The 15,942-nt window shown below is 40.4% G+C and overlaps 1 protein-coding gene across 4 annotated transcripts in view; it reads right to left on the reverse strand.

Moving 5' to 3' along the window:
* CTBP1 (C-terminal binding protein 1) overlaps positions 1-15,942 on the reverse strand; it is a 237,014-nt gene that overhangs the window by 149,222 nt on the left and 71,850 nt on the right. Inside the window, exon 1 of one of the 4 annotated variants that reach the window (XM_039723855.1) lies at positions 1,072-1,115. The exons of the other annotated variants lie outside the window; for them this stretch is intronic. Coding sequence (XP_039579789.1) covers positions 1,072-1,078 — 7 coding nt within the window. The 5' untranslated portion in view covers positions 1,079-1,115. Of the gene's footprint in view, positions 1-1,071; positions 1,116-15,942 lie in introns of those variants that run through there. 4 annotated transcript variants of the gene reach the window in all.

Raw genomic sequence — 15,942 nt, forward strand, 5'->3', positions numbered from 1 at the left:
TCACACATCACAGAAATGGTTGTACAAATATACTACAGCCTCCAGTACCATCTCCAGCTGGGGATGCTCAGGGAGTATTTAAATTCCCAGCTAACTACTAGATGGCACAGAAATCACAGAAGCCAGTCCTAACTGCAGCCTTATGCAGAGAAAAATGCCACTGAGAAAAAAAGTTGCAAAATCTGTCAGCAGATTTCTCTGTCTGAAACATATCTCCATCAGAAATAACTTTTGCCACGAAAACCACCAGGAAACTCAGAACTTAAAAACGTGGATGTGGTTTTCACAAGATGTTAAATATACAGAAGGAATACAATAAATACAGTTGATTGTAAAACAGATCATGAAAAAGAAAGGAGGTATGTTGCAAAATAACACAGCTAAACGAAACGTATAACAGATTTACTAGGCAAGATAAAAATATAGAGTATTTAACTTGATATTTGTTATTTTAAACTCAAACCAAAGTGTGTTCAGATAACCGCACCTAAGCACATCGATTTCCAATTAACTCAAGGGGAGGTACTTCATATTTGGCAAACCCGCAGAAATAAGTTATGGGAAGAACGCCGGCTTTTCCTCTGGGATCTGACAACACCCCCCGGCCGATTCCCATTGACTTCCCGCAATTCAGCACACGCAAAGCTCGATTTCCCAGCCGGGGGCACCGCAGCGCCAACTCCGCGCTCGCCAAGTTGGCGGCGGCGCCGGGACGGGCGGCGGGGAGCCGGGATCCGGGGAGACCGGGATCCGGGGAGCCCGGGATCCGGGGAGACCGGGATCCGTGCCCCGGCCCTGCCGGGAACCCGCCGCTGCCCCCGGGCACAAAGAGCCGCGTCCCCCGGGCAGCGGGCGGGATGCGGCCGGCGCTGCCCGCGGAGCCGCGCTGGCGCGGCCCCCGCCCAGCGGCCGCCGGGGGTGCGGTGCGAAAAATAATTATGAAAAAGAGAGAGAGAAGAAAGAAAGAATCAACCATCATGGCTCAGGGACCGGGCAGCGCGGCGGGCACCGAGCACCCACGCATCCATGCCCCCATCCCGCCGTCCCTCCGCGCACCGCCCCCACGCCCACCTTGCATCCCGCCGCCGGCTCCACACCGGAATCCGCCGCCACCGCCGCCGCCGCTGCTGAAAATACGGGGCAGGCGGGCGGACCAATAGGGGCGGAGAGCGCCGCGCCCGCAGCCAATGGCGGCCGCCCGCCGCCGGCTCCTCGCCCGCCCCCCGCGATTAATTCTTTTCCTCCCTTTTTCCTCTGGTTTTTTCCTTCCCCACCCCGCCTTGTTTTTCCCCACCCTTTTTCTTTCTTGTTTTTTTTCTTATTTCTCTCCTCTCTCTCGCTCCCCTCTTTTAACTTCCCCCTGCCCTTATTTTGGGCAGGGCCTTTTCCCGGATTTTTTAATGTAGTCCCCCCGCTGTACATTAATTATAGACACCAAAAACTTGGGGAACCCCCGGGGAACTTGTTCTGCTCTGTGTGGAAGCATCCTCTTGCCCAAATCACGACCGATGGCCGGGAAGCACCAGAGAGTGATATTTTAGAGAATCCCAAAAATGAGGGATATGAACCACTAGGACTAGCCCGGCCCAAATCCGAGCTCAGCCGCTGGTTTTGGCACGGCACACAAGCTCTGTGCATGCCTTCCACAAGCTCCCAGGATGCAGAACCGGCCTTTAAAAATAACAAAACGAAACCAGCAGATGTTTCAGCCGCACGGCTCCACTCCAGCATGCAAAGCTGCTTCATCTGTATCGCCGCTGCGAAATTTCGTAGCAAAGTTTCTTATTCGAGTCAAATAATTGTGGGTGTAAATAGCTGCTGTGCTAAAATATAGGGAGTAAACAGCCCTTTTTGTAAAAAAAAATAAAATTCATTAATTCTTGAAAATAAACTTTTCGAGCAACAAAACTCATGACTGCTTTATATTACAGCAGAAAACTAAATACTGTAGAACAGGGGGAGAAAAATGCCTCAGAATTTTATTCTGTTTTTCCAGTCTGGTGACCTAAATAATTCCTAAGTTCAGAGAGAACTAAAACGGTGAAAAAGCCTGCACATCCCATTTCTGATGTTGTGCTCCTTCTTCCTCACCCCCAGCTTTAAAATCACCAAATTGTATTTGCTCAAGGCCCTTGCCTGAGCAGGCCATGCTATGAATATATTCTCAGAGTTTGGCTAATACAGGATAACACATGCTGTGAAGTGATAAACCCGATATCAACCCAAGTTTGATGATAATTTACAGGAGAAAGCTTTTCTTTTGCAGATCAAGAGAGGTTTTTTCCTAAGGTGCCCCAAGAGCCAAGAACACCGTGTGGCTGTGAACTGCTGACAGGCAACCAATAACTGTGACAAATTATACATTCATGGCATCTGCAACAATCGATAAACTGACTCACCAAATTAATAAAATATAGATCACAAAGCATACATTTTTATTAAAGAATAACTTCGTGATAACCAAGTAATGTGGATGCTTCCAAGCATAAGATTAAATTACATGCTGAGCAAATCTGGCATTTTGTGATAAACTACGAAAATAGTCTTTGCAACAGCAACTGAGGAAGAACATTGCTGACACAGTCCATAAACATGTTTTATAAATCACAACCGAAAGTAACCAAAAAAAAAAAAAAACCAAAACAAAACCAACCAAACCCCATAGTGAAGTGGCAGCTCAAGAATTCACTACCATATTCACGGTAATTACTTTCTAGACTTCTCCTTGTTTTGTAATTTATTCCTTGAAATACAATGCTGATTTTGGTGTTAAAAGTAATAAAACCAGATTACCTACATAGAGGAAAATTTACACTAGATTAATTAATTAACTAGTCAGGCTTCAGCAGTCATTACTGGAGTACACAAAGATTTTCAGCACATTTAGGATGAGAGCAAATGTACTTAAATACACAAAGCAAGGATCTGACCTGACAGATTCATAATTTTGTGCCTGCTGAATAACTCTAAGTTTAAAGAACTTGCTTGAACGTAGGAACACAATGAATCCTGCTGAATTTGAAGGTCTTATGTTTTACACGTGATAAAGTTTTCCTGCATGAATATTTTCCCCTGCTGAGGAATGCAGTGGGAAGAGGTTTCCCAGCCTTCTGTAAAGCTGTTGGAGAAGTTTCTCCTTTCTCAGGGAGGAAGGTGGAGCATCTCTTATGGAAAAGGCTTCACTACTGGGAAGAACATACTTAGGCACATCCACAATGCCCACTGTCTGTGTTGGGTTATTCCTACACAGCTCTGAACCACGTCCTAAATGAAGAATTTAAAATGCTGAGATCATGTTCATTAAAGTTTACAGTTATTGGTTCCTGAATCTCCCTCAGTACTTGGTCTCTCCAGGCTAACTGTGCCACACCAGCTACATTGGAAGGAAGGCTGTCCTAAATTAGTTTAAATCCTCTACAATGCCAGATAACGTGGTGCTTTCAGGGTGTCTTCACATGACTGATATCATGTCAGATCTTCCAAATATTTATTTTACAGCAAAATATCCAGCATTTCCTGGAAGCAGACTTTCACACTTTTGAGTATTTTACATCCATAATGTTCAGCCCCTTCCTCAGCTTCCACGGATTTCCAAACTAAACACATGAGATGTGCTGTTTCCCATCCTTCTTTCTAGCTAATAAATAATGGAATCTTAATTCTGAAATGCTGTCATGAAACAAAACTCAAATAGAGCCTAAGTGATACAAAAACAATATTTGTTTATACTAGATCCGTTATTAACTTAATTCTTTCTTAAACAAATGGCATTTAATAATACATTAAACACATAAACAGGAACATATTCAAAGTTATAATCCCATCAGCTCCTTCTCATGACATTTATCTTCTCCAAGGCAATATCTACATTTCAATCTAATAATTTGTTGAACATCCTTAAGTTAATAAACAGACCTGATTCCTTAAAAACAGCTTACTACTTAAATAAGCTGCTGCCTTCCCTAGCTGAGGCAATCTAGATCAGTTTAAAAAAAAAAATCTATTCTCTGGCATATTATTAGCAACCAGAAATTTATTATGTTATTTTCTTTCAAAATTAAGTATCTTTATTTAGAAAACATACCTTCATATCCCCACGTACAGACAAGCATTTTTCTAAATATTTTACGAGCGCTCTGCATGGTGATCACTTCATTTACTAAGAAAATACCCACATTGCTGTGAATCTTTTCAGTCCCCAAAACGTGCCTACAGATAGCAGCAGTGCATATTTTAGAGAAGCAGCAAACAGGACCAGCTTCAGAATTACACCCACCACCCTCCACATAAGCTGAGGCGAGAGCATTTTCTCTTGCCATAAATTACCATTCCCTTTTATCAGCAATTATTTAACTTTCAAAAATAGCTGCAAAGAGACAAATTATGAGCTATAATTACCCAAATTTATCCCTGATATTAAGAGTGCATATATGCAGATATGTACACCTAATCTGCTCTAAAATGTGTAATGCTGAGTATTATAATCACATATACCTGGGCATCTTTATCTCATCACCCCAATGACATTTCTATGCTACACATCTGTGAGCCATTCCAGTGGCCAGAAATGTCCATTATTACTTTTTTATCTGGTAGCAATCACTCAATCCTGGCACATTTTCTTCTACCAGACCTTCCTCCTTCCCAGATGAGTGCAGGAACCTAAGTCCACAAGAGTCAAAGGGACCACCAGCTTCCAGGGGGGGAAAAATATATATATAAAAAAAATATATAAATAAATATATCTATATGTATGTATCTATAGAGATATCTATATCTATATATCTATATATCTATATCCATGTATCTATCTGTATATGACCGAGGGCAACAGAGAAGCTGTGTCAGGTCAGAAGTCCATACTCTGGAAATGTCAGAAATTCCGTACAGAGTTGGTCTGGTTTTGCTTTCTGTTTCATACAGGACCTTGGGCTAGAGGGCACTTTATGGCCTGACCCAGTTCAATAATCATTTCATTAAGTACTTGAAGACTAAATTGCATAATTCTTTTATTGGAAACTGGAATTATTGAATATCTTAAGTTACTCGAAAGCAAATTAAAATTTGTCTACCCCTGCACTACTAGTCTGACTCAAAGCAAGCGCCTCCCACGTTGTCAGAGGTCTTGATAGACCACTGTGTCTCCAAAAGCACCAACATTTCTGCTCAATCTCTGTCATGCTGTGAAGTGCTGCCTCTCAGACAGCTGCATTTATCCTGTCTGTACATCCAGCTATCACAGAATCACAGGGTGGTTTGGGTTGGGAGGGATCTTAAAGATCACCCAGCTCCACTCCTCTGCCATGGGCAGGGACACCTTCCACTAGACCAGGCTGCCCCAAGCCCCATCCTGCCTGGCTTTGAACATTTCCAGGGATGGGGCAGCCACAGCTTCTCTGGGCAGCCTGTGCCAGGGCCTAATCCCTTTCACAGGGAAGGATTTCTTCCTTATACCCAATCTGACCCTGCCCTCTGCCAGTCTGAAGCCATTCCCCCTTGTCCTGTCTGTCCATGCCCTTGTCTCTCTGCAGCCTCATGTCCCTCCCTTTATGCTCTGGAAGGTGCTCTCTCAGCTGCCTCCACAGCAGAGGGGCTCCAGCCCTCTGAGCATCTTCATGGCCTCCTCTGGACCTGCTCCAACAGATTCACAAATCCCTGATTCTGAGGCCCCAGAGCTGACTCAGTAACTGCAGCTCTGTGGGGTCTCATCACTTCACAGCCCTTCCCCTGGTGTGGAAACCCAGAGCATTGGGAATATTTCTCTGTCTGCTCTGGGGTGCCCTGACCCCCAGGCGTCCCCTGACTTTCACCCTCATTCATGGAGAAAGTTTCCTACACTTCCAGATAGACTAGAATCCATAAAAGTGTGAAATAGATTAAAGAGAGTAGTGTGGCTGTATCACTTGGTGACAAATTTAGGTTTTGGGATTTTTAGTATGTTATGGATGGAAGCAAGATGGAGGGCACAGGGTGTGATCCTGAATTTCTTCTTCATGCTTCTTCTTCCTTCTTCATGAGTTTGGGTGGCATTTTGTAATTGGGCAGAAAAGTCTGCATTGTGGGCTCTGTGGGATCAGTTAGTGGGTTAAAAGGGGAAATAATCTAAGTGTCAGTTCTTAATTGGATAGTTTAGTCTTAAAAGACCTTGTACCAAGAGATTGTTGGCCATTTTGTGCCTTCTAATGAAAAGCTGCCAAACTCATGGTAGTGAGACTGTTTTACTGATATGTGAGAAATAATAAACACCTGAGAAATAATAAACACCTGAGTCCAAACATGAACTGCTGTCTCAAGTGCCTTCAATCCCAGAGAAACCTTCAGACCCAGAGAAACCCACAGGTGAGGGCAGGGAGGTGACACAGGTCTGGGCTGGGGGCCCGGAATCTCTGTGTTCTCAATGATCTGAGCATTTTTTAACTCACCTATTAAATTGTCAATCTACAGCATTTATTATTATGCAGTTACCATGATACAACAATGAACTCAGGTTATTATTTTTTTTGGTTAAGCTTTTCTTGCTTTTCTTTGCACTCTTGTAGAGCATTAAAAGTCACAGATTCATAGGATCTATTTTTTGCAGAGGAACTTAACAAAAAGATAGGAAGCCAATAGAGTTTTCTTTCTCCACATTTGTTTTCAAAGGCAATAGAATAAATTGCTCCACTAAAAAGCCTTGATACTTTCTGTTTTAAAGCATAAGAACAAATGCTATTTTTAAAGTCAAAATGTGTTATAATGATAGGGTTGGGGTTTGGGGTGGGTTGATTTTTTTGGGGCTTTTTTTTTTTTGGAAGAGTAAAAATTTTTTTTTCAGTTACAGTGAAAATTCTGAATGCATATTCACATCATTTTGCAAAACTGTCAACACTAGATACACACTTCTTTCTTTGAACTATCTCCCTGTGTTGCAACCCTCATCTAAATTTGAAAATATTTTGGTAAACATAGCTGATGTTTCATGGGTGCAATTTTGAGACCATAAGGAATTTAAGAAAACAGTTGATACTGCCTTAAAATCTAAAATTGGCTTTTAAGAATCCATCAGCATTCTCAAATCAGCAACTATTAAGAAAAACATCCAGAAATTAGTATCTGTAGCTAATCTACTTTCTCCTAGATTTTCTTCCCTGGAGTGTTGTTTTGAAACTTTTGAGCTCCTTTTGAAGGATATTTGTACATTCTTTTGTGGTGACATATTTTATACATTACTTAAATATGTTCTTTTCTTACTATTACACATTCAGCCCACATATCAAGGTAATTGTATCACAACATTTATCCCAACAGGATTTTCCTTCCAGAGAGTATAGTTGATACCATCTACACTTTGCCCAGATAAAGAAAATAGTTTGAATAAAGCATTATGAGCACTAGTGGCATAACACATTTCTTAGAAGCACAGGGCTGAGAAGATTTCCCTTGGGATGTTATAGGAGAGACGTAAAATAATTTATTTCATGAACTTAAATTTCCTTATTAAGAAAATCTCTGTTTTGTTCTGTTGCCACCACTCTTCTTGGAAAGCTGTGGTGGACTCTGGGGGCTCTGCCCATCAGGACTCCTCTTCCAGATTCAACCTCAATTCATTCAGCAGTTGTTTGCACCATTTTTTTTACTTCTGCAGCCATTGGCTTTCAGTTCTTTTCCTCTTGCTCCACACAGTATCTAAAGATGAATATATTCTTCATGTCTCCCTCTGAGATGACAGCCTCTTCACCTTCCTCATTAAACTGTTCAGAAATGATGAACTCATACTGATAGAGCAGAATATTCTGTTCACTTGTTTTTATGCATATCACAGGGGCTGCTAAAGCACATCCCATGATCATCCAAGTACTATTTATCTATAATGAGAATCTTGTTGCAAGTTTCTATTTTACAAAACTCTGCTATTACTCACTTAGAAGATATGACCTTTGCTTTTATGTTTTGAATTTGATTCTACTTCTATTAGCCCAGTGTTCAACATAATCTCAGTTATTTCTATATAATATCTGTGGATGGGCTTAGTAGCTGCTTTTTCTACAAACTGTAAGAAAGGCTTTCTATTCCACTGTACTTGCTGTACAGTAGAATATCTCTGTTTCAGAGCTGCTATTTCCATTGTTTTAAGTATAGCACCCATACAAGTTTGGTGAGCTTGCGTTACAACTAAATAATCTCTACAGCAACCTCTGTCCTGATTCTTTGTTATATTTAGGATGCCTTTCAGTTTAGCCATTAGCCCAGCCCCTCTACTCATGCCAGGCCATCATGTGAGGGAAGCCAAGCTCAACACTCCAGTGGTAACCTCTCCCCCAACACCACACCTTTTAGAAAAAAATTCTTTTTTTCTTCCAACACCTGGTGATGAATTTCTGTGGGAATAAATGATTCTTTAGCCTAGTTTTCCAGCAGCAACCACTCCGCTCTCATTCCATCCATGGTTTTGCTGAGGGTTAGGACCCACAGAAGGAAGCTGTGCCTCCAGCTGCTGACACAAGGCTGTGTCTGGACTCTGCCCCACCATTATTCAGCAGATGGCCCTGGGTGACGTGTCCTGGCTGCAGCCCTGGGACAGCGCTGGGCACGTTCTGAGGGATCGGCCGCGCTGCTCCGAGCCACGCTCGGGCTTGGGGATGCTTTATTCCAGCAACCAAGGTCTCAATGACCTTCAAGAGGCTGCCAAAACCCAAACCTCAGCTTGTTCTTCACTCCTGGTAGCTCATAAGGTGGAAGCCTATAATTCCTAGTAGCAGTAAATACTAATTTTTATGAGTCTTGAATTAATTCACAATAAGCTCCACAGTATTCTGTAAAACACACAAGTGCTGCGGGCTGTGCTGAAGTTTTTTTGAACAACAGATAATGTCTGGATTCCAAAACACTGTGGTGGTTTAGAAATGAAGGGTGAAGGCTCCTCCAGAGAGGTGAAAGAAGCTGCCCTGCACACATGGCTGCCTTTGGCACACCAGAGTCTTCAGAACCTCTGAAAGAAATGGTCCTGCCAAAAACTGCTACTGCTTAAGCAGGTTGAACCATTTTTAGAAGCACTGCCAACACCAAGGCATCAAACCAGTCTCTGCCTGTACCTGTCTCCCTATCCCAGAACAATCAAACAGTATTGTTAAATCCCTCAGTATCTCAGAGCAGCCCAGGACTGCCCTGGAGGCACAGAACCCAAATCCCTCTTCCCATGGGATCCTCCTTGGCTTGAGCAGGCCAGCAGGGATACAGACCCCTGGCCAAAAGGGTGGGATTGCTGCAGAGGTGCCAGGGAGCTGAGGACCTGTCTCTCCCTCTCTGCTGAGTGAGGTGTGTTCCACAAAACGCTGCATTTTAATTATATAATTACACAGAACGGCACGACCCAGCTCTGGAGTTTTGCAGACACAAAGACACAAACCCTGCTCCTGGCACCACCTCCCTCCGTGGTTAAACTCTGAAGCCACGTGCAGGGAGAGAAGTTTTCTCAAACCCTTCCAAGAACATCAATAAAGCAGCCCTAGTTATGAACTTCATTCAGCTTCGTGCTCATTAAATCACAGCTGTTTCCCCTTGATGCTGTGTTAGATCAGACAGCACTGAACCTGCCTCTCTCTCTGTGGGTACACAAAAATGCTTTTCCCTTTGTCCTGCAAAACAAACTCCTAACAGAAAAGTCTTTATATTAAAACTAACTGGAATTAAATGCCAATTAACAGTTAATAATAGTCTTAAGATAACAGTTCATATCTATTTAATCCCATAATAAACTGAGCTGGCATTGGTTAGGTCTCAGCTTTTGTTTTGACTCAGAAAGAAACCACCAGTTGATTAAAAAACCTAAATTATCTTAAGCATGAACTCCACAACTGAAAATGCTCCTGAGCTTCCCTACCTGCTCACAAGGAGGCCAACACACCTCCATTCCCTTGCACACCTTCTCACCACACCTCTGCATGCATGAGGAAGGTTTTTTTGGAGGTTTTACACATATTCATTAATTATATCTTTTCTAAGAAAAGAAGATGGACTTTTCCCCTATTCTCTATCCCCTCATAAACTCTTTGGATCACAGATAACAGAACATATTTAGCCTACCTGGAATGAAAATACTGTTCAATTTGGATGCTCTAATCCTATTTTTCACTGAAAGGAATATGTTTGTTTTCAAAGCTGTCTGAAATATAGACAACAAGTGAAGGTATAAAACCAGGTAAAATACATACTAACTAACATCGTACATTGCATTTTGTGCCCACATTCTTTCTAGAGTGAGACTTCTTCTCACAGCCCCTCTTGCAACAGGAGTAAGAATAGAGCAGCTTCGAGGGTTAAATCAGTAACAACAGCTTAACATTTATTTTTATATTTGTCTGTTCCTATATGCCTTTTTTGAACAGTTTAATACCCTTCAGAAGCTCAAAAAATTGTTCTGCCAAAAAAAAAAAAAAAAGCTTAAGCATTTTTAGAAGTACTGGATATACTAAGGCTTCAAACCAGAATATTTGCCTGTACTTGAGGCTTCTTTATGTGAAGACAAAAGCTCTGTAATTCTCAAAAAAAGCAGCAACTGATCCTGTAGTGAAGGCTGAACTCTATCCTGACACAGCCTATTCCAGTTCTTTGCTAAAATACATTGAATAATACATAATGGAAAAATACAAGTGTTGTATTTAATCTGGGCTGTAAATCGCTGCTCCAGACACATCTCTCCTCCACCACCCCAATGAACATACAAGTGACAGATGAGGAAAAACAGCTTTCATTGCAGACTTGTAACACTTTTGTGTCACTTACAATGCATAGATTATGTGAAAAAAAAAAAGCTTTTTACTTAATCACAGAATAAAACTCAATACAGTTTAGAAAAGGAAAAAATGGGAATAATTTAAGAAGGTAGCAAAGTTCCCTGCAGCAGTCCTTGGCATGGACAGCACTTAAAAATGGGGGAAAAGCTACAGCCATTCAAGGAGGAACTAGTTTCACTTTGTTTGAAGTAGAAATTCCGTACACCAACTAAGCAAACATCCTCATCTCTTTAATAACCCAAACACTTGAAGCCAAAGTAAGAAAGCAAGCAAACATTTTCAATAATATTTCTTCATTTTGTAGCATTATCATGTCTGGAGCACCCAGAATTTTCTGGGTAGCACTAGGAAGTATTATTTCCTATTTTGCACCAGTGAAGAATCTAGAAAGAAAATTCTAGACCCATGACAAGGTCCACATAACTTGTCTCCAAACATACAAACTCCACCAAGTATACAGAAGTACTTGCCCTACACAGCCATTTAAAAACACATTTAATCATATAAAGTGTTGTGTATGTCAGAAAAAGAAAGCAGGAGTCATTTAAAAAGTCAGATTTAACACTAAGACATGCACAAAATTCAAAAGGTAAAGAATTTATTAATGACAGGGGTGATGATGTAAGAATAAAAAATAATCACTGAAAATAATACAAGTTTTTGGAAAAATTTTTGCAGAGCATCATACAGTACCAAAGTCTCCCTAAACTGGCATCCACAGTGCCTTGCTAAGTACTTTATCCATTCTCTTAAATCCAGCACTGACATGCTTCCTACTATAGATACTTCAGATATCCATAAACAATAACAGTGTTGCTGTCAGTGATAATAGGCTAGCACTGATATACAAAAAGGATTTTTATTTCCATTATGAAATATTATGAGTATTGTGTCTAAATAATTTGTGTCTAGAAAGACTGGACTTAAGTATTTTCTTTTTTAAAAGGACAAAATGGGTGCAATGACAACAGAAAAAAATTTTCTATATCCCAGTATTTAAGACCTGTCATTTGTTTATACAGCAACAGATAAATCAAGAGATACTAAAAATGTCACAAGTTAAGCTATTCCCCCTCATTTTCCTCAAACTAGTTTTAGTCAAGTTCTCATTTTAAAATTGTTCAGTTACTCCCTTTGCTGAGTGCAGTATATTTTGAATCTGAGATTTCCCCAACTCCCACAAAAGGAAATCCCATCACCAAAAGGGTAAATTCATCCTCTAGAAGTGACTGTATCTGAAAAGATCAAGCTGTCCTTTTGGTCCACTGGGCTTTTGGGATGAGGAAGAGTGAAATCCCTAAAATTTACAGCATCAGTAAACAAAAACAACTGAGCTTTACATTCAATGGCTCACTAGAGCATATAACACTGCAGAGAAATGGGATCTTACAAGGATACAAAGGAGTAGATTTTCCATATTTGACAAGTCAATCAAAAGGGATGGAGGAACAAGAATAATAGTCATGGCATGAGGCAATAGGAATGCTACATGAAAATGTCTGAGGTTTAATGTGCTGATTTGCAATTTTTCATTTATTAGCTAGATATTGTTACAATGGAAATATCGGCTTATAACTTTGTTTAGTGCACTTGAAGCTCTTAAAAAGAAGACAAAGGGGAAGAGAATCGTATGTCAGAGAAGGAGAATAAAAATTTAGAGTCTATGTTTAAGATAACATCTGTGGTCTCGATAGAATAAGTAAACCAACTTGCTATGGCTCATTGTGATCTAGCCATGCCAAAGCATTGTCTTCAAGGGACTATCAACAGAGTCGTGAAGAAACTTATTGATTAAAAAAAAAAAGAAAATACTCCTTTACAAAAAACTTTCTGGTTTTACTGAAGATTAGAAGCTGCCTCACATTGCTTATTACTTACACAAAACACTACTGCTGAATTGGAAAAGTCAAAGCAAACAGAGACTGCATTAAATTAATTAATGCTATTTTAAGTTCCCCTCTGCCCTGGAAGCCTGTACAGGAGCAGCAAGGTGTGTCTGTAAGGAACCTCACCTCAGGCAGGATGGGAGATGGGAAGAGAGTGAAAAGGAAAGGTGTCCTCTGGAATCCAACTCAGTCTCCAATGCTTTAAGGTTTCTGACACTCAGGAAACCCAGGAGCCTGAGCTATTGAGGGCTGTGAAGTCCCACATGGGCAGAAAACATTTTTATTTCATTCCGTTTTCTTACGCTGCTACACTTTTATTGATTTACTGTGGGTTTGAACAGATACATTTCTTTTGATATTACTCAACCAACCAGTATCAAAATATATAATTGAAGGTATTGTATATGTGTATCAAATCCACATTTGAGCAGACTGACAGAAAGAAAAGGTTCCTTTGCTCTGGGCTTACATGAATTGCTGCAGTTGAATCTTGACTGTTTCTTCACTGTTTTTAGTAGAAGCACAGAACTGACATCAGTGAAACAATGGAAACATTGAATGGGAAGGATGAACAGGTGACATCCATTTTTCCTTCAGAGTCACATTTTGTTTTTTCAGGGAACAGTTGGTATGGCTGATGAGTCTGTGGTGGGTCAGAAAAGGTTGCATTGGCCATTGGGGAATAGAGAATGGCCAGGATCATCCCCAAAAATTGTTATAATTACTATATATAATGGAAAAACCCGAAAGGTTTAGAATTTCATTACATCCTATAGAACCCTGGGATTAACATCTCCTTGAAGAAGAAATTTGAAGACGAAATCACTGTTAGGAAAATACTGTCCAGTCCTTAGTAGAAAGAACCAGAGTACATCTCACAGAGAGCCCAGCCTTATCCAGAGAAGTCAAGCAACCATTAATCTCTAAATTTAAAAATATTTTAAGCTTTTATTTATCCTAGTTGATAGGATTTAAAAAAAAAAAATCAATAACTTTGTGTACTAACACACAGAAACTAGTCTAAGAGCTGAGCTGCACAAGAGGCTGGATGAATCATTATTAAAATTAAATCTTGCAGATAGTCCTGGATAAACACACATCCTCATCTATGACCTCCAAAAAGCCTCCTCACTGGAACTGGGACAGGATGCACAGCTCAGACACCAAGGTACCCAAGATTCTCCCCCCACAACAGCAACCACAGACAACCTCTGTCATCTCCATGCCAGCTCCAAGGATTTTACAGATTGAACCACTTTGTCATCTCAAATGTCTGGGTAGCAGTTGGATCATCTGGAGCTCAGAAAACATGCTACAGTTTTCTTGAAAAACTGAGTATCTACCAAACTTGGGTGATTTACACATAATGGTAGAATTCAGGTGACCTAAAATGTTAATTGGTAATTTGTGAAAATATGTACTGTTGAAAACGAAATTGAAGATCTGCAGTTTTGCCTTCTAATTATATTCCTTCCTTTAGTCTGTTACATTTTACATATTTTTTATATTGCTCACACAACAATGGATTTGCTGTTTCTGGAAAAACATGTAACTGCATCTTCTTTCAGCTCATGACAGCACACTGAGTTATACTGTCATCTCACCTGAGACCACGAGAAAAAGCAGCCTTCCACCAGTTTTTAATGTAAAGGTTAAGATACATTTGCTCTCAAGCTCATTCTATTAAACTTTTTTTCCCTGATTAATGGTTAACTGGCAATAAGTTTGCACTTTTTTAGTGATATTTATTGCAGATTACAGGCATCGTGCTGAGAAGCACATATGCAACAAGGTTTATTTCTATTTTCATGCTATTCCTTGCCAAAAGCACACGGTGAAACCCATCTGTTGTATTTCCCATCTGAGGTTAGACAAGAAAAGGAGACTCTACACAGCACTCTGTCACTGCAAACAATATTGATTAAAGCAGAGTTTGGAGATGGAATCCCAAGTGCTTACTCAGAGCAGGCATTCTGCCTCATTGATGCACACAGATTAAAATGTATATAAAATATGACATAATTGAATAATAATGACCAGGTGAACGCAGCTCTGGAGCCTGAGATAAGGACCAAAGTAGAAGCTGAATCATCAGAGAATTGTTTCTGTACCTTTGCTCACATGTACCTTAAAACATGCAATTTTTTGTACCACTGTTTTTTTCATTTGTGCCAGTTTAATAAATGAAGTCTCCATCTGAAAAACTGAGGAATACTTGGGAGCCCTTCTTTTGTGCCTTGAATAAAGGATGCAAGCGCTCTGATAGGGCAGTGCACACTGCATTGTTTTTCACTTTCTCCCAGAAAACAGACACTGTCCCTCTTTGCAGATGGCCAAGCCTTCACAATGTTTTAACTGTACTCATTTCCTCATTCAAGACACAAGAAATGTTCTTCCTTTTATCTGTCAAGTAAATTCACGCAACACATAATTCAATGCTAATTTAGTGTGTGAAGGAGCATAAGTAATGAGGATGTTGGTAAAATCAGCTGAGATGAGGCAAGTGGATTCTGATACACAGAGGAGAAAGGGCACCAAAATATCCGACATAAATGGGAACAAAAATATCTGAAATATAACTTAAAGGGAAGAGGGGTAGACAGACACACAGAATGGCTTTATGTTGACTACACAGGGAAATATTTCAGAATTGGAGACATTCTTGTATTTAGGAACATATGGGCATATAAACCATAACTGAAACATGCAATTGTACGCCCCAGACAAGAGACTGAGCTCCAACAGAAAAATAATGTATAACATACAAGGATATAAATTAAAATACAAAGCAGTTCAGCTTCTACACCAAATTTTGAAAAGTTGTTTGCAGTGTGGACACAGATCAACAGGACTGTACAACTTCAGTACATAGGCATAAAAACACAACATATTTTTATTTGCCCCCCTTTTAAGGAGTGTTGCATTCAGAGCTCCAGAAACTAATGTCCTCAATATTAAAAATACTGCAGAGTGGACAGCCTAAGATACATTTCAGCTTCTAAATGCTCTCTCATGAGGAATGAGTGACTTTTATTGTAGAGATACAGAAACATAGCCAACAGGGCAGCTTTCAAGAATAACAGCTCTCCCATCTAAACCTCAGATCCAGGGAAGTTGATCTGAGTCCTCTTTAAGCTCAGATCCTTCCTACCACCCAAAGAACCCAAAGGAGGTGTGTTATCCAAAGTTCAAGTTCCTTTACAACTGACTAGAAATGATAGAAACTTCCATATCGTGTCATCTCAAGGAAAACCTTAGACAATTTATGGATGATCTTTCTTCTT

This window comes from Passer montanus, unplaced genomic scaffold (assembly GCF_014805655.1).
Source record: "Passer montanus isolate IOZ18808 unplaced genomic scaffold, ASM1480565v1 scaffold51, whole genome shotgun sequence".
NCBI classification, from domain to species: Eukaryota; Metazoa; Chordata; class Aves; order Passeriformes; family Passeridae; genus Passer; species Passer montanus.